This window comes from Nothoprocta perdicaria, unplaced genomic scaffold, assembly GCF_003342845.1.
Source record: "Nothoprocta perdicaria isolate Ctin4 unplaced genomic scaffold, notPer1 scaffold_12, whole genome shotgun sequence".
In the NCBI taxonomy this organism is placed as follows: domain Eukaryota; kingdom Metazoa; phylum Chordata; class Aves; order Tinamiformes; family Tinamidae; genus Nothoprocta; species Nothoprocta perdicaria.
In genome coordinates this window covers 1,782,928-1,802,479 of record NW_020454316.1, presented here as the reverse complement: position 1 = coordinate 1,802,479, position 19,552 = coordinate 1,782,928, and the positions used below count along the sequence as shown (strand labels likewise).

Here is a 19,552-nt window from a genome sequence, read left to right as displayed (position 1 = left end):
TGGGGAAGAAACGGGTTACTGAATGAGGGCACAAAGCAGCGCTCTGGAAGGAGCCGTTTAATTTGGGGAAGAAACGGGGCCTCTAGGCCCGCCCGCCATGATAGCGCGCGCCCCCCCCAACCCAGCACGCGCGCCCTTCAACCCCGCGCTCCCTCCCCATTGGGCGGCACCGTCGCCATAGCAACAAGCAGCTTGGAGGCGGGACCGGCGGCTGGTCCGAACCAATCCAAGGCTCCCCGCGGGCTCCCACTGTTGGCCCGCCGTTGCCCTGGCAATGTGGGAGGGGAAGGCGGCTCCCCTGCCGCCTCGGGTTTCCCTTGGCCCGCCAGGGGACCCGCGCTCTGATTGGCTGCGGCCGTTGCCGCGGCAACGTGCGGACGCGATGTGTGCCGAGGGCGGCATGGCGGCTTGCACGGAGGGCGCCATGGTGGGGGAGCGCGCGCTGCTCACCAAGGAGCCGGCCCCGCAGACCGTGCCGGCCACGCAGCTGCCCATGAAGGTGGCCGAGGTGGCCCTGAAYACGGGGCTCGACTCCTCCTGCGGGCTGGCCACAGCCGGCTTCCGCACCGCCAAGTACCGCCCATGCGAGTGGCACGAGCACCACCACGGCCTGCAACTCGAGGCCACCGTGGGCTGCGAGCAGGCCGAGCGGTGTCGCCTCGAGGCCCGTAGCCTGGCCCGGAGCACGGCCGCCGCTGCCCAGCGTGCCCAGCAGGACTCCACYGCCGCCCTGGGCCAGCGCCTGCACGACATTCACTTCTGGAAGGCCGAGCTGCAGAAGGAGATCAAAGACCTCGATGCCGAGACGGGGCTGCTGGCAGCTCAGAAGGTGCGGCTGGAAAGGGCGCTCGATGCCACCGAGCTGCCCTACGCCATCGCCACCGACAACCTGCAGTGTCGCGAGAGGCGGCAGCACCCYGACCTAGTCCGCGACCAGGTGGAGATAGAGCTGCTGAAGGTGAGGAGGGAGGTTGAGGATGGTCCACRGGCCCTAGAGCTGCCCCTGTGTCTGAATTGGGGAAGAGGTTGGTCCACAAGTGATATCTGAGCACGTGGCACCTGGTGAGGGTCAGTTCCAGTGATGCCCAGAGGTCTGGTTCCCTTTCCCAGCAGTCTGGACTCACGTCTGTCACTCACAAGTATAGGAAAACTTACCTAAAATGCTTCTGGTATTTTAAAAGTAGTTAAAAGCACATGGATGTGACTAAAAGACATCCCCAGTTTGAGGATCCTCTCTCAGCCTGGACCCAAACAGTCTTAAAATAGAGATTTCCTGAAGCATGCTGGTCATCCTGTTCTGGCATTGSACATGTTCATTCTCCATGTGGATTAAAGTCCAGTAGTCCCCACAGCTTTCACTTAAAAAGTGCAGCACCCCTAGAAAACAGCATTCAGGAGCAGTGAAACACAGTGCAGCTTGCCCGTTTCCATGCTCCCGCAGGTCAAATCTGGTAGTCCTAATTATRACCTTCTACTAACGAGTCTTGGTGCTGTTGTGTGGCCAGGGCTCACAACCGGGTGGTGACCACAGCACACACGGTTGTTTAATGCTGCTGCAGGACAGCAGCGTTGCTTGGAGCGCTGCAGTGTAGGTGCGAGGCACCTGCACGAGGTGACAACTCCAGGCAAGCTGTGCAAGGCACACACAGATGGTGCTTTTAACAGTGTGACTCCAACAAACGCAAAACGCTCCTGAATTTTTCCTGACTCTTACTTTAAAAGAGTCTTCGCTCCAGCAGACACTTTGTTACCTGTTTTTGATGTGTAGATTGCCTTCAAAGTTGATGTAATAATTGTGGTTGCAGATGTTGCACAAAATGCATTCATTTTTCATTCTTGCATGATACATATTTTAGTATCCACCAAACAGATTAATGATCATTTGCTGCAGCCTCCGAAATACTGTGGAGGTTGATACATGATGAGTTACTGCTAAAGCCAGACAATTAATACTAGTTATTAAAACAATTTGGAAGCAGCTTTCATACTTCATGGGGTGATAGTTCTTGAGCAATATTTTTAACAAGAATAATGCTGAACTATAGTCAATATTTAAGAGATCATTGTAGTCTATTTGAAATGTGAGAATTAGTGTAAAGGATATTTTACAAGAGTACGAGTCTGCTTTGTGAATCAGATTAAAAAAAAAAAAAAAAAAAAAAAAAAAGTATTTTTGTCAGTTGTCAATATTTTAGAGAAGTTTGTGAAAGTAGATTTACAGGAAAAAAAATAATTTTCTGGCAGGTTTTTACTCCTGTATTTCTTTCCTCCTGATCTCTGTTCCAGAGAATAGTTTGTTCATTGTTAAGTTCATCTGCTTTTGCTTCTGCTAATTCTTCACCTGAAATTGTGATTCTCTGCTTGTGACGACAGAGCATCAACAGCCAAGTGGGGTGTCATCAAAAAAGAATGATGTGAGTTCAGATGAGGCGTGTGTACCGGCAGCAGATGGACTCTTGAGAAATGAAGATTTTGTTGCTATGCCAATGACCTTTGCAATTCAGAAAGGAGGGAGAGAAGTACATAATACAAGAGGAAACTCCTCACATTTTTACAGTGGAAAAGAGTTTCCAGTACAAATGTTTGCAAATTGATTTTGAAATGTGCCCTGGCTTTGCTAGCTTTTTAAGCTGCGGTTATTCTCTGTACTTCTCTTTCACTACAGGAAATCAAACCTTGTATTTCTTTCTCTTTCCAAAACTGAGTAATAATTCTTGACACTAAAAGCTGCTCTTCCATGAATTCTGACTGTTCACTGCTCAGATTTCAAAGTTAATGGCCCAGTTCACTGCTAGCTATATGTTCATTTGCTTATTTGAAGGACTTATTCAAGTTTTATTACTCAAGTAGTTACATTTTTTTTTCTGAATGCTGCTTCCCTATCCAGTCACTTTGCAATCTTAACTCTCTCAAGAAAATAAATGACGGAACTGTTCAACTGTTTCCCCACCCTTCTTTGGAAATGCAAAGGAGATAAGGAGTAATTCATTCTCTGTCCATGCAACAACTGAGAAAAAGAAGAAATACTAATTCCAGCAGTCAGCTGCATGAGGAAGCAGGCATCCTTTTCCTTGCACAGGAAGTTTTAACTACACAATTAATTTATATTCAAGGATATTTTCACTCATTTGAAATTCTCCCTCTCTTATTAGCAGCCCAGGCATGCATCGGCTTCACTCGTTGGTACCTTTGCTGCATCCCTGCCTAATCCCACGGGTAGGTGCACGGGGAAATCTGCACGGCTGGGCAAGGGCCTGCCTTTCATTTCGTCCTGGAACGGCTTGGCATCTGGTGGCCTTTCACAGGACATAGGTTTTATTGCTGCTTTTGGCTTTCTGCAGCAATGAGGAACATTTCCCAGTTCCCAGAGCATCCTGCCAAGACAAGCACCTTCCAGCCGCCCCGGCACAGGACGTTTAAAGAGACAGCACCAAGTGCAGCTCCGCGAGCAGTGAGGAAACTCTCCATGTAACTGAACTTTCCTTATCCTTTCAGCAGGAACCATTTCAGATGACTGACAAAGAAAAAAGAAGTATCTTTGCTGAAGGTTTTATGCATCCAGGGAAGATTTGGGAGTCTCATATATTTTGGCACACCATCTTTTTCTCTTAAGGAGTTTTGGGTTCAACTCATTTTTCCTATTTGCTTTGCAGCTTGGAGTTGTACTTAGATCACTTGCTGTGACAGATAGCACTGCTGTTTAACCACTGCTGCCATGAGGAATGAAGGTATTTAAAGCATAGCAAAATCAGCTGTTAATCAGAACTTCATTGACTCTATTTAACAGTGAATTAACCTTTTCTTAATGCAGTTCTGGTTAAGAAAATCAAGCTGAATTACACGACTGTGCTTTCTAGAAGAAGGATCTTTGATGACTAAAAAGAAAATACAATCCCAGTCAGAATTGCTTTATTTCTGCTGCATCAGAAACATTAGAACTCAGAAAAAGCAAGACAGACATCTGCTTTGTTTGAGGTCCTTGACTCCCATAACCCRTGTGACGTCTCTTCTGAATCCCTTTTGCGTCAGCTTAATGACATTTTAGTATTTGGGCATGCATTTCATATTACAGTATAAGCACTAGTACAGGACTTGTCACATGATGGTAGAGTGTCAATAAATCATGTTTCAGCTGTGTGCATTCTGCATGCCAAGGTTATTTCCACATACCGAGTGTCCAGATTCATTAACTGGATTCTGGAAATGACCCTGCAGTAAGCAGATGTTGTTAAATTTATGCCATTTTTTATCCTAAAACTGTACTGGACTCCAAGTGTTGATTTGCTGTGCATTTGCTTCAACAATGAAGTCAGCCACAGCTATGCCCTGATGCTGAAGACAAAGGCATTAGCCAGGATCCTGTCACCTGTCGAAAAATTMAAATCTAGAAGAGCGGAGAAAGGATATTGTCGTATGTATACCTGTGAAATACAATAATGGGACAAGRAAATCAGCAGAAAACCATTTCCAAACACGGTAACCTGTAGCTTTGCCCTAACTATGTGCTTATTAAGACGACCCTGTAACACAKGCAGTAAAGAACTTGGTGCTCATTTTTGACATCTGCAGGGCATGGACTTCCCAAGTGGCRTGAGGAGACCATGCAGTTTGGTAGGATAAAGGCCAGTTGCCAGGCTGCAAATTTGAAGACCTTTATCTCCTTTCACTCCTAGCTGTCATAAATAACCATGATCCTGTGACACTTCTGCTCAGAGGCGCAAACCCAGTGAGATCTGCAGGCCGGTTCCTTTCATTGCCCACACTGATGTGCAGGACACCTGCTAGCCTGTTGTTCCCGACGGATGCAGCTGGATTTGCAATCAGGGGAACTGCACAGCCCCTCTCGCATCATATGATACAGACTGAGCTCTGCGTTTTACCAGTTCCTCTTAGCTGCTCTTTCATTTTCTCTCTCTGACCTTGAGTGCAGCACTTAGACATTGCTGACATCAACAAGTTACAGATGCAAAAAAGAAAGAAATCTGCAAAACCATGAATCTTTAAATTCACAGCAGGCGCAAACATCTGCTCTTAAAAAATTCTTATGGATTCTTCTTTGCACCATTAGTTAGACTCTCATAAGGTCATGAATTGAGATAGATTTATCATTAGATTTGAGGAGAATCCAACTATGGCACCATAAACATTAAATACTGTAATAAAATAAATGCCATGCTAAACTATAAAATGTGCCCTCCACTTTTCATTGACAATCATTTAAGACAACAAAGAGGTTTATTATTATTAACTGTGCAGAAGACAACTGAAAACAAGCCAAGATCACTTCAGATTCACAGTATTTCATTTTAATGGATGCACAGGAAGAGATATTTGGGAAAATTAGGGAAAGAAAAAGATATTTGGTCCAACAAGTCCTCTCATGAACTGAAAAAATACAGATCTATGTTGATATTTTCTTCTGAACCCCAGAGGTACTGCTAGTTACTAGAACACTTTCAGATTCTTTTCCTCTCTTAATGTGTGATYTTCAAATGCATTGCTAACAGAGTTCTGTGCACAGAGTAAATAAGGGTCATATATTGTGCAGCTTGCAGAAACAGAGGCCTCCGCCACGGATTTCCCTGTGGAGTCACCCAGGTTGTTAGTGCTCAAATCACCAAGGAGAGGTGATGTAGGAGCGCTGAGCTCCAGGCTGCAGCGCTCTGCGCCATGGATATGGATGGAATTTACTCTGYCGAGAAAATGTGAAAGAGCAAACATGGCATTTTATAAGGCCCCGCAAGGAGTCTGAGATTGCTGCCCATGCAGGTGCCGCCTCCTGCTCCTCTGCAGGTGCTGGGGTGTCAGGGATTTATGCAGTGTTGATGTGCAGCCTGTCTCTCGTGGGGACCCGCGATGGCCACGGCTGTGGTTTGCCAGCTGCCTGCCCTGCTCTGTGAGCTCCTGCAGTCCTGTTTGATGACGTCTCCTCTGTGTGGAATCCACCTTTATCTTTTTCATTTTAGGTCCTTCAGCAAGAGCAATCGTGTTTTGATTTTGCAGTGTTTCACTTTTTCCATGTAAGAGCCCTTCATTGACAAAGGAAAGGTTTTCTCATTTAAAATTGTGCAGCTCAATTACACATTACTCACAGGAAAAAGATTGCCTCTTTATTTACATGACTGACTACCCAACACAAAATGATATCAATTACTATAAATATAATTGCAAGTTGTTGGCCTTTCTAACCTTTTAAAATCCTTTTGAATTTTTATTTTGGAAACTGTAATATTGTAATACTTCCTCTCTGCAGAAAGTGAGTCTTAGTGTTCATATTTACAGTCTGTAAAATGACACCTTCAGCTATGTATTTATCATAATTGCATTCTTTTAGAGTCTTAAAATAATATTTTTTTCCAATCACAGTTGTGCCTTTTCATTTAGAGTAAAATGATCTTTCTTGTGCTCCCTGTTGGCTTGTTAGGATGGGGAAAATGACACTGCAGTGGCATATTCATCCATTTATCTGTCAAAAACAGTCCAAGGACCAATGAGTGCCAGCAGAGTTCTGGGATTAACATTTATTAGCAAATATATGCTCCATTTCTTGTCACTGTGTGTCTGTCTTTGCTGAACAACAGGCAAATTAATTAAGAGCTTTTCATATACAATAGCTGTTTTAATATCTGAGCTTCAAAGACTAAATCCCCTTACATAATAATAATAACAAAATGCATGCTGGACTGGTTTGTATTGAATAATTTATAATCCTCAGGTCAATAAAGTCACTTAATGAGGTATTGATACTTCATCCCTAAAGCAACAGTACTGCAGTCCAAGATAAGCAACAGATATTTTTTGTTTGATGAGAAATTATTAGAAACCGTGGCCTTTTGGGCTTGGTCGTGTTCATGTAGAAATTACATTCCTGCTGCTACTTCAGACACCAGTTGCATTATCAAGGTCAGGCAAAGCTTTATGACTTTGACCAGTGCACACTTTGCGATTGAAAGAAAATTAATCCATCATACCAAATTGCATATACAAGATTATTCCATGGTCTGTGATACTGTCTATCATCTGAGGCAAAATGAGTTCTGGAGTAAATTGGTTTAATAAAAAAWGGAAAGCTGTAAATGTCATCGGATTTGTCTGAGGATGGCTTTCCTGTACCTGGTGAGGAAGACAATTACTGTTTAAATCATAGAGCAACAACTYCTGTTTTCAGTTAATGCACAGGGTTCAGATGAGGTAGACCAGTATCCATGCAACATGARGATAATGAACCCCAGGCTTTAGAAGTGTCTCAAGGTTTACTGACCTTTTGGACTAACACCTGAGCRTCCTCAGTATTTTCTGATTCCTAAGAAGATCTTGTCTTGCAATGATAGAGTAACCAGTGCCGGATTTAACTGTTTATCCACAGCCGTTGAAATCAAACAGCTCTGCAAGATCTGTGCTCTGCGCTGGGTATCACAGAAGTCTCTCTTTTTTTTTTTTTTTTTTTTTAATCTAGGAAGCTGAATTGATTAGAAATATCCAGGAACTTTTGAAGAGAACTTTGATGCAAGCTGTTAACCAGATGAGGTAAGTTGGTTTTCACTGTTTGTCAGCAGTCTCTTTATATTGGCAAAGAATTCCTTCTATAAAGCAGTGCAATAAGATATACCCCCTGCACCCAAAGTGGGTAAAGYTTATACCAATGCAAAGAGCTGCATGAATTGCATTTAAACTTYTCTGATATATGGTATAGTAAATTATAGTAAAATATAGATATTTTATGACRATTTGTCTGACTGAAAGGCCATTTTGACCTGAGCTTTTTGCCACCAGATGTCAGTACGAATGTAAAATCCGAAACTCGCTCCAACTTCCCTGTCAATATGAATGTTCATTGCATTTCAAAAGGRGTATTTGCTTTTAATTTATAATGAACCCTTCACAAAGAAGATGTTAACTGAATCAACATGGTAGAATTAACTGATGGAAACCTTTGTATTTTATAATTTTTAGTTTTAAATTGTTCCTATTTTGTGATACTAGAAAAAAAWATATATAGTTTTTATAAAGAATGTCTATAAAAACATAGTAATTTAAAGTGGCTCAGTTACAGTAGAATGGTAATTACTGTAGAAGAGTAATCAACTGCGTTTAGGCTTCGCATTTTGTAAGTCATACTTTAAGATCATTTTTGTACCAGCTTTGCCCAGCTGAGTCTTTTTAATTCCTTAGGTGCTAGTGACATCTGCTGTTAGCAGGAGATAAAGACCTACTGTTTTCGGTAACTTAAGGTGGTTCTGATTTATCTGGCTCGTTCAGGAGAGAACAAGGCAGTGACATGAATCCTGAATGTCACTGTTCTTATATTTTCCATGGACAAACCCTGCCACAGTCTTTGGTAGGCTGGGGAGGTGGCCTCAGAGAATGTCACAGGGTGCCTTTATGGAGGTCTCAAATTGTACCAGGACCAAAATACTAGGGAAAGGGGAGGATGACCCCCCATTAGCAGCACCTCATGTCTTGGGGTACTATGAGTGTTCCACTGGGCAAACCTGCTTCCTTTGCTCCCCATTGTAATTGCAGCTGTAGCCACTATTTTAAAATCCTCTTTGTTTTAGGATTAATCTGGCAAATCCAAGGTCCAACAACGCCTCTATGTCAGGTTATAAGAGCTCTAAGCCTTCAGTAAGCACAGAACAGGACTGAAGGTCCAGGCCAATGGTTAACACATTAAACTTCCTTTTCTCCTAGCAGATGGTTATGAGAGAGACAGTTTGTTTAGGATTTGCAGGGAAAGAAAGGAAAGTTTACTTAGTGTTGTGTGACAGACTGAGGCTTAAAGCCTAGCTTTATAAATATCTGTGATAATTTTGCAGAATTGTATTGCTTTCCACTGGAAATGTGTGATAACATTGCCTTTTGTAGATTAAATCGAGATCACAAAGAGGTTTGTGAGATGGACTGGTCAGACAAAGTAGAAACTTACAACATTGATGAGAAATGTGGAAGATACAACAACCAGAGTACCAACATCCAGTTCCATCCCGGCTCGGTGAAGTTTGAAGAGAGGTGGGTACTTCCTCTTACTACCCTCTGCCAATAATCCTGGTGAGGCAGGATGTGTCCTTGGTGTCAGTGAATGCCAGAATGCTGCTCTGAATTAAAGACATGCTTGCAGAGTTAAAGTTGTGATTGCAGCTCCTTTGGACATGTAATGTCACAGCTTTAAAACAGCAACGTGGATAGCAATGGCAATGCTCCTGTCAGCATGCAGCTCCGCTGATGGCAAAGTGTGCCCACTGTATGCAGCCCGAGTCTGTAGAAGTTTTCCCCTGAWATAATTGCCTGTATACTTTCGAAAGGTAATCTAAATCCTGTTGAGACTTGCCATTTGACATCAGTTGGCCGTTCTTTTGGGAGAGGTGCCTGCAGAGGATTACTGTTACTTGCAGTGAATCTTGCTGCTTCACCCTCTCCTTTCAGGCAACATTCACATGACAAACTGTTCCAAGAGTCCGTAGTTTCTTCTGTTGCTCAGCATTGCAAGGTATAATCAGATATCTTGTTCTCATTGTTTTGAAGTATACATACACTGTAAAGCTTCACTATATTCCTGTTTTGCTTTGCTGATGACTTAACAGTGCTTGTAGTTAGTAGCTATATACTCTTCCTAGTTGTATGAGCTAAAGGGAAGGAACTTCAGCTGCATTACTTCCCTCAAGCCACAGGGTGAATGAGAGTTTATTATTTTTATATTGATTTTCTTATATTCCTTCATGGCAACACAAGACAGCCTACAAGATCGTAAAAGAAAAAGAAAAAAGAGAAAAAGAAATAGTGGTTTGGGAACACCTTTTTCCAGGGAAACAACCAGCTTCAGATTGCCATCCAAATGCAACTTGAATAAAAGAAAAAAAATCTTCTCTTTCTATGCTGTTCACCTCTTCTTGCAGTGCCTCGACACCAGAGACATGGTCAAAGTTCAGTCATGACAACATTTATAGGGCAGAACGAGAAAAAATGGCTTCGATCAATCTTCGTGCCTTGATTGACAGTATTCTTCACGACGTGTCTGAGGACCTGCGCATGCAGTGCGCTGCTGTGAACGAGGCTTTCGCCAGACGCTGCGAGGAGCTGGAAGATGCAAAACACAAACTAGAGTATCATTTGAGAAATGTAAGTGTTCCTGTTGGAATGCTGCCTAATGATGTGCTAATCTCTTTGGAGAAAAGCGCAGTAGAATTGGCCTCTAGGAAAAACTTCTTAGTCCATGTCGAGTATAGAACAGTGTTTTGTGTCAGCTTAGTATCTGACAGGGGTCTTCAGTGATGGATTACGGCTGCACTTCAGCTTCTACTTTCTGCTCTGCTACTGCAAGTAAGAGATGGATTTAAATATAAAGACATTTAGACAGATGCTTGCACATGTTGCTGAACTAAAGCCACGAGGCTTTACTTACTCTGAGATCAAGGAGCTGATCTTTGGGTCCGGATTCCCAGAGCCAGGATTCCCGGGCTAGCCTGGTTATCACTCTTATGGAAAACAAGCTGTGCTTTGCTGCAATAGTATTAGCAGCAACGGCTTCTTACCTCATGAAGCCTCTTCAGCCTCAGTTCTTCCTTTTACGTGGAGCTGCTTCCACGTCTGTGTTAGTTCAATTGCAAGTATGGCAAGAACAAGCCATTCCTCAGCACTTATTGGAGATTGATAGCCTCATATTTCTCAGTGTGTCTCATATGTGTCTCAGTGGTTATAAGGGAGAAGAGATTTGACATTTGAATCATCTCAATCAAAATAACTTAAAAAAATCTTGGATAACTTACAACACCAGAAGTAAGTCATGGAAGTGGGATGTCTTATCAGCAGGTTTGGAAGAGACTTTGAACAGACTTCAAAATATTGCTGCTTGTTTTTAAACCAGATATCAGATTATCCATTCTCCTCAAAATAAGAGTAGAAAGAAAAAGGTTAAAAATGCTTTTGTACTTCTATATCTCCTCTATTCTGGCCAAATAAGGAATCAAAGCTATAATTAGACCCCRAAACAGGTACACAGTGTACACAGAGGCAACAATATTTTATTAAACAGTTCTTTTTTCGTGGATATCCTCTTCAGACACTTAAGGAGATTGGAGATCAAGAAGCTAACATTGCTGCTCTCAAACAAGCTATCAAGGACAAAGAAACCCCAATGAAAGTTGCTCAAACACGGCTCTATGACAGATCGTTTAGGCCCAATGTTGAGCTCTGCAGAGATCCAGCACAATTCAGGTAAAGATTAATAAAAAATTCCTCCAYGATGTGCATTCTATCCAAAGGCAGTCAGACAGCTTTTGAGCTTTCTATTTGCAACATATACCCTTCAGCTATTCATTACTAAGCTTGATTCTGGTATTTAAGTCAGTAATAATTTTCGCTGACTGCAATCACTGCAAGGAAAATATCATTTTAACCTAAGGTATTGACGAATCTATAGACACRACTGCCTTTTGGTTGCATTTTCTCCTTTGAACTATGTGATTTCTGATTTAGATTATCCSCAGCATGTGGATAATTTGCAGTCCCTTTGCTATTAGCAAAAGTTTACCACAAGGTGGACCATATGCACTGAATGAAATATGTTCAAGTGCTGAGATTGTAAAGAGTAGGGGCAAACCTGTGGACTGAGAAAAATCCTCAGTTCCTCTGAAGTATTGGACTGATGGGTGTTTGACTTTCAGTAATAATCCATTTTAAAACTGGAGGTCAATAAATCCTTCCAAATTAAAGGTCTGAATGTCAYATTTGTCACTTCTGATCTCATTACAGGCCTTATAATTGATTCTCCCTCTTCAATAATTCCTGCCTTTATGAAAAGTAGGGGATAAAAGCTTACAACATGCTGGTAGCAAAAATGCCTCCCATTCAAAGCCAATACGCTGTTCTTCATACACTGAGGAGGAAGCTACGATTARTCCGAATGCTTTCTGCTTTCTGAGGCATGCTCATTTAGGTCCTGATTCAGCAAATCATCACAGCTTTCTAGTATGTACATTGCCTTTAATGGGATTTAAGGGCAAACGTAAAGGTTTTGCTGAATGGGCATGTGTTTAATTGCCRTGCTTACATAGTGTCAAGTTACTCGGTGCTCTGTAGTGCATCTGGGTCTTGTTTTCCCAGGAAATTCGTGCATTCTCTAAAGACAGAGAATGCAATAAAGCCCCAATCCCCCATAGGCTTTCAATTAAAATGATGTCCTGCTTTCTTATTGACAGCCTCTGTTTTTAAAGTAAAGCCTTTGTTCTGATCTCTGGTACATTGACATAAATCTGGCCTAATGCAGTCATCGTTAATACTTGAGTTTTATACCATTGAACAGGTGTAAAAGTCTAGGCTGAAAGAGATGCTGCTGCAGTCGAACTGGGTGACTCCTCCAGCAGTTTCTGCTCTGTAATCTTAGTAGAAACCTCCTGCACGATGGGAGAGTGCTTAGTGGCAAAAGGCATTCCTCATACTATCTAAATTATGGGAGATTTCTGTATGAGAACTGTGCAAGTGAGCTGCTTTCAACTAAGTAGGCAGGTTGTCATTCACACCTCTGAGTCCTGCAGTCCAAGGTCTCCAGCACTCATCAGATTCTCTTCAATGTTTTGGGATCCAAACCTTCTTCCTTTTATAGAGCATAATTATTCAAGTGCTACTGATCTTTATTCCCATAAGAGTTCGTTTGTCTCTGGGACTGTCTTCCCCTCAACTTTGCATTATGTAATTCCATTCAGGCTGATCAGTGAAGTTGGAGAGCTAACGGAGTCCATTGAGTCTTTGAAGAAAAAACTKCTAGAATCTGAACAGTCTCTGAGGAACCTGGAAGACACGCGGATGAATTTAGAGAAGGAAATAGCTGTGAAAACAAACAGCATTTTCATTGATAAGCAAAAGTGTATGGCCCATCGCACACACTACCCTGTTGTTCTTAAATTAGCAGGTTATCAGTAGTAATCTTTGTGCTGCATATATAAAGTTTGGAAGAAAAGTGTAGTCTACAATCTTTCATATAAAATACAAGGATTATACTATATGTAAAAATAGTGCATTTCCTTTATTTGGGTCAAAATGTGTTAGTCTAATTTGACTGTCTTTGGGTCTTGCCTTTGAAATTCCATTCTCCTTGGTGCAGATATTTATAGTCAGTTTAAAAAAAAAATGTTTTAAAGGTGAATAGTGTGTATTGTGAATAATAATGTCACATACAGATGTAGATACTGACATAGAACATTTCTAGCTTTCTGATATATTCAGGTAGCCTGAAATGAGAGCAATACAAGTTCTTGCCTGACGGTAGAACACCTGATTAGCAAGGAAATAAAAGACTTTTAAGCTGCTCAAACATTAATAGGAAAAAGATACTTTGCACAGGATTGATGGCAATCTGACTGTTGGCAAAAGCACTYGTGAATGGACTCATTCATGGAGTCCGTGACACCTGCTTATCTGATCTGAAAATGAGTGCAAAGATTTTTAACTTTCAATGCAGTTCAGTTTGTGGGTTTTTTTTCAGAAAAAAAAAAAAAAAAAGAAAGAAAAAAACAAACTGAAYAGCTTGTGAATAGCACTTGTGCTTTTCCACTTAAGCACTTGGTTATTGAATTGAGCTCTTGATCTGTTCCAGCTCTTCCCTGGAAGCAAAGCATGTGTCTGCACGGTTACTCAGAAAGGAGAACACATCAGATTCACCTGTGCCCGTGGAGGAATGCAGCAATTGCTGTTCCTCCATTAGCTCAGGAGGCCACTTGGTTGAATTTGTGACGTGCGTCAACAAARGGCAAAGATGACACGTAACAGAATTCCATTGCGGTTTCCTGTTTTACATCTTTTTATTTTTAAAAGGCAGCTGACCAAAGAGGAAAAAAATCCCACTCCACCACTGTGGAGTTCCAGAGGGCTCTGCTCAGTTAACCAGAGCAGGAGAGGCCATTAGCCCGAGTGCTTTGCTCACAGACAGCTATTTGTATCATCTCTACACAAGATGTGCACAGCAATATTCAGCGATTGCCCTTTTGTTAAAAGCTACTACCGTTTCTTTGAAAACCAACCACATCAGTGAGGGCTTTTGACCCAGCCCTCCATTTTGCAGGGTTTTTGTTCAAGAGTTTTGTTTTGCTTTTCTAAATAGATTTCCTCTTGGCAATTATATTTTCATAGTCCAGAGGACAAATCATAATTAGGCAGAGATGGTGTATAGATGAAAAAAGGAAAAATGGCTCTGCGAGTGCACATAACTTAAAACAGTTACTAAAGGTGGCTATTACTAAAGCAGTGTATTTTAGCCCATGCTTCATGCTGAAACCCTGCAGCCTGGCAGAGCTTCACACACATTGTATACAGCTTCACCGTTGCACACTTGTATATAAAATTGATGTAAACTGTACCAGATAGGTAAAATGGGAATTCCAGTTTTCCGACCTCTAGACAGTGCTGCTTGTTTGGTACCATGTCCATCTCCAGGTGTTCAGCTAAAATAGAAGAATACTGTAAATTAAGGGAGGCTGAGAGCTACTGTCCATCCCACCGGATGCTTTTCACTGAATGCTTTGGCATCCAGTTCCTTCAAAGTTTGCCAGAAAAGGTTGTGCTAGGATTCCTACACTGGGCCTGCCCAGGGGAATTTGCATCACACTTGGTGATATCTTCATCAGGACCTAAAGCACTCAGAGCACTGCAGAATAGGAACGGATCCTCTGAGATGCTGAGTGCCTTTAAGTCCCACTAGCGTTGGCTCTCTCATAAGGAGTGACGGCTGCGTCCGGATCACGGGCAGGCTGCAGAGCACACTGTTTCCCTCTCGAAAGGACAGCCTGTTTTTACCATTCGGTGGATGAGGAATGAAGGCGTTTCCATGACAACCTCACTCTAGCATCCTTATTTCAAGAAGTCGTGTGTGGAGAGAGAGGTTCTGAATACCACTACCTGTTACGTGGCCCAGGAACATGCACGTTGGTCCCAGAAGTGCCTCTTAAGTTTTCTTTAGAAGGGAAAGAAGAGGATAAAGTAAGTAGATAGCTCTTCCAAATTTAGGAGGAAAGCTCTTCAGAATTCTTTCGTTCTCAGAATTCAGAATCTTCAGAATTCAGCTCTTCAGAGGCAGATTTCACCCAAATGCTTACAACAATAACAGCTCCCCACGGCGCTTATGGAACATGCTTCAGTTTGCCTGACAGGCAGACTATGCTGGGAAATGATTTGTTTTTGGAAACAGGGGCATGACTTTGGCTCTTTGCATGCGATTTATTTAATTGTACTGGAGACAGGCTGGGTGCTTGTGCACCTCCRGCACGCAGTGCGGAGCCTGACAGTTTGCCCGAGAAAACTGAACATTTCTCACTGGTCACTCCCCCTTTCCTTCTTGCTATTCAGCTGCATAAAACATACTATGCTTGTGCTTATGATTCTTCTTCTTATAGTGAAAGAAACTTCAAGTTTTATCCTAACATTTGGAATATGAATAAAGAAAGGACAGACCCAAATCAAATCTCCATCCTGAGTCACCCTGAGTCATCAAAACAACACGAGGTGGGGCAGGAACAGCACTGTTCAATACCCCATCAAAGAAAAGTCCTGGGTTTTGTAGAATGAACTCAGTGCTAACACCTCTGTCCTTCCCAGCATGGGAAAGGCACTGTTTTCCTATCCAGAGTGCTGCTCTCTCCCTTGTCTTTTTAGTATTTCAGTCTTGTGTGCAGAAACAGAGAGCCATGAGATGGGTCACTAGGCCCTAAAAGCATGAAAATGAACCAGTCAGCTGTCATTTCTCCTCTGCATCTCACTGCTCCCCGGTTTGGGATTGCATAGATATAATGTACTTGAGACCGTAGCACATTTTACGAGCACAGCTTCAGCATGGGAGCAATTACATCAGCTCTGCTGGCGTTTAGTCAAGCCATGCCCTGCTCCCATGGACGTTCCCTCGCCTGAGAACATTATCTGCCCAGTAATTGCAGGAAGAGACAGCACAAAGCGTGGGCGATCTCGAGCCAAGATCCCTGACATTTTGTGACACCAKTTTTTGCCTTAGGATAGATTCAGATCTGTAAAACTGAGGGCATGATCATGAACTTTCTAACTCCTGTACATATGAATCAGCTCCAGGCTGTCAGTCGTGAGAGAGATCTTAGATTTCTGTRTACATATTTCAAGAGCTGTAAACAACAAGTTTTGTACTGGCAAAACAAACTCAAGTTGCAAGCTTCTCATATGCTCTTGGCTTCACTGTCAAAAGACAGGTGGGAGGTGGATTGAGCAGAGAGCGTAAGACTGTTGACCTTAAACTGTCTGGATCAAAGCCAGCCACCTGCAGAAGGCTGAAAGCCACCAGGGCACGTGTTGAAAAGTCTGAATTTGCCAATTATGCTCTTTGAGAGAGGATAGATTGGCAGAGTGTGCACAGGGATAGCAGGGTGGCCATCCATCAGAAAGTGCTCACGCCTTTTGAACTGCATTCAGAGATTTAGCAAATATTGCTTTTGTCCCAGAAAGGTTGTCACCTATGATGTTTGCAAGCCACATGGAATGGCAGAAGAGGGTGATAAAACCACTGAGGTTAAATATAAGAGTATTTTTTGAGTGTATGTTGTTTTCTTTATTTGCAAATGTTTATATTTTCTCCCTCCTTAACTAGCTCCTTTCAAGAGCCTATTAATGAGCTGAATCATTACTGAAGGGAATTAAATCAGCCAGAACTGAGTCCAGGCTCCTGAGCAGCTCAGGGGAGGCAGGACGGGCAGAGTGAAAGGAGACACTCGAGACAGGGACTTGCGACAAGCTTAACCTGTAGCTGCCCCTCACAAAGGGGAGCTTAGGTGAGTGATAGCTGTGGATTTGGGGACTGCTTCTTCTGCCAGAGCAAGGAAATGAGCTGCTGCAGTGCGAGTCCTGCAAGTGGCTGTGCTCAAGGTACTCACGGTCCTTTTTTCTCTCCCTCTTACCTGACCTGGAGGTCCCTGAGACCCTGTTGGGGCACATGTGGCCCAGCTGGAGCTTGGCAGACCTGTCCTGCAGCCCAGCTCTCTGGGCAGAGCCCAGACCACGTGCTGGTCGTGCACAGGCACCTGCCGTCCCAGCCATGRGCAATGTGCTTCCCTGTGGAAGCTTCCCCTGGGATGGAGGCAAGGGTTACACACGGGATAAATTGAAATCCTCACAGGTCCTCGGCTGAATTTCCATTTCATACACTTAGCCCATGATGATGGAGTACCTTGCTCAGATGTGGGCTTGTGATTAAGGATTGCCTTCAGGCCTTGTAAATAGGAGATCATTTCTGTGATTGCAGCAGTGTATGAGCTCTTCATAGGAGAGGCTTTTAAAATCCAAATGGGTTCAAGCATGTGATAGATTAATGTGGGTCTGAATGCATCTATCTCAGTCTGCAAATTCCAATTTATTTTGCTGAAGGCCGTTTTGGTCGCAAACCTGCTCTGTGCTTTCTGCGAAAGTCTAGGAAACTTTCTCTGCACGTGCACAGTGGCCRTTTGTCTGGAAACCTGGCAGTAGGTTACCATTAAAAGCCAAAGCCTACTGCCAAAAATCAGAGAGCTGGCAGGCCTACATGATTGCTAAAGGCAGCAAACAGCTTTTATGAGCTTTCAACACAGTATTCCTTGTTTGCAGGACACCATCCTCACGCTGTTTCTGGCACTGGGAACACATCTGAATTACAGCAGAGTTGCAGAGCTTTGGAGGCTTCTCAGCAAATGATGGACCAAGAGCCAGACTCTGAGGATATTTTAAGAGCAACTGCATGTGAGCTGCCCAAAACTCAGGTAAGGCAAATTTGTTTTCCATGAGCCACCACCACCAAGTGCCTGGGTGGTAGCTCTATATCATGAACAAACCCAAACCACAAGACTTATCTTCCCAGGAGTTCAGATTAGCTCATTCACTCAAAAACCCTGATGAAACAAATATGGAAATCTTCACATAAAAACAAGCACACAGCTATAAAACTTTGTGTTAATTCTCTCCTGGTTTCCATAAAACAGGAGAGCAGGACTTTGCCTGTGCAGCCTTGCTTATGCTGAGAGATGGAAAAGCTGAGCAAGCAGGTTTGAATGTGTAATTAATTTCAGATTACTGCTTCCTGCCTTATGGGAGCTGCGGTTCTGCAACAGAACTTCCCTAGGGCCTGCACTGCCTCCTCTGAAACCCATCCTGGGGGGAATTAAACCTTGCCTTCCTCCCACACCATTTACTGTCTTCCACTCCAAGCTGTCTGCAACAGTAATATTTGATCACTGCAATTATTATACGCTCAGTTTGCTTTACAGGCAGGAATGGTTTTTACAAGGCCTCTGTATCTCTGGAGCTGATGAGGCAAAACCATTCCCAGCTGTCTGCTTTGATAAAATAAATAATTAAAGGTAGGCAAATTCAATGCTTTTCCTCGCCAAAGCCTGTGACAGAGCAAGCAGGTACTGAGCAAATGTACTTTGATGCTGTTCAGTGCCATACTCTGATCTCCCAGGGGCTTGTCCTCATCTATTCCCTGCCCTTCCCATCTTGGGTTAACCCAGGAGCAACAGCAAACTGCTTCCTAACCCAATCAGTGTCCCAGGGCACTATTAAAAAAGTCTCATCACAGACACCCATAGGAGCAGTTTCCTCTTACCATGTTCATTAGAAACTAGTTCAGCCCTGAAGCATGAAGGTTCCCTCTCCTTTTAGTTTTTGATCCCTTCAATGTAAGCAAATTTACTTCATTATATGGCCTTATCAAGAGCGTTCTTCAATATGGGCTTAGTTCCTATCATGTATTGAAGTCCTACTTAAACACTTTTGTGAGTTTAAATCATAATAACCTCCACCTCTAAGTTCTGCCTTGTTTGGAGCAGACTAGCACAGGAAATCACCCATGCTTTCTAATTATCCTCCCAAGTTTTTTCCCAACTTTAGCTTGCATGTTATTCCCACCTTGAATCAGACTGGTTTGAAGGCTGAGCCCAGGCCACGTGAGCCACAGCCATGGTTCGGCACAAGTAACACCTTCCTTAATCAAACAGTGCTCAGGGATAGTACTTGGGGGTTGAAGAAAGGGGAACTGCTTTTAATGCATGCAAAAGAGCATCCTTCAAAGAGCATCAGCATTAAGTTTTTCTGATTATACACACAAAGGCTCCTAATTCTCACTTTGTGTCACAGCACAAGATGTGTGTATGCACTGAAAAGTAAATACATTCCATTGCTTTTCCCCTAAACTAACATTTAAATTAAAAAAATAGGCCTCCCACCACTAAGCAGCCTATGTTTAAATGCTTTGCATCTGTTCCAAAATTCCAGCTGACAGTTTAATCAAAGCTCTTACAAATATAATTTCCAGTGCTTGTTGCCAGCTCTGATTAGTGTCATGTTCTTCTAGCAGCTCAGCTCACACTGCGATGAACTAAAAGTTTTATGTGAAACATCCGTTTTCCTCCCTATTTATTGCCCTCTGCTGATCAGGCTGAGGCAGATTTCCTTGTGGCAATAATGGAAGCTGGAGTGATGAAGGAAGGACTCTAATGGGCAGTATGGAATTATATGATGGAGCAAATAAACAGACCACTCATACTAATTGTCTCTTTAGATGTCTCTTTGGAAAAGC

The 19,552-nt window shown here is 42.9% G+C and overlaps 1 protein-coding gene across 1 annotated transcript; it reads left to right on the top strand.

The window, feature by feature from the left end:
* Positions 1-382: 382 nt before the first annotated feature.
* On the top strand, positions 383-12,923 carry TEKT4 (tektin 4). Its single transcript, XM_026053908.1, has 6 exons — positions 383-958; positions 7,457-7,527; positions 8,866-9,009; positions 9,894-10,116; positions 11,057-11,211; positions 12,699-12,923. The coding sequence occupies exons 1-6, from the start codon at positions 383-385 to the stop codon at positions 12,913-12,915; spliced, it is 1,386 nt and encodes a 461-aa protein (XP_025909693.1). The 3' UTR covers positions 12,916-12,923.
* The last annotated feature ends 6,629 nt before the right edge of the window (positions 12,924-19,552 follow it).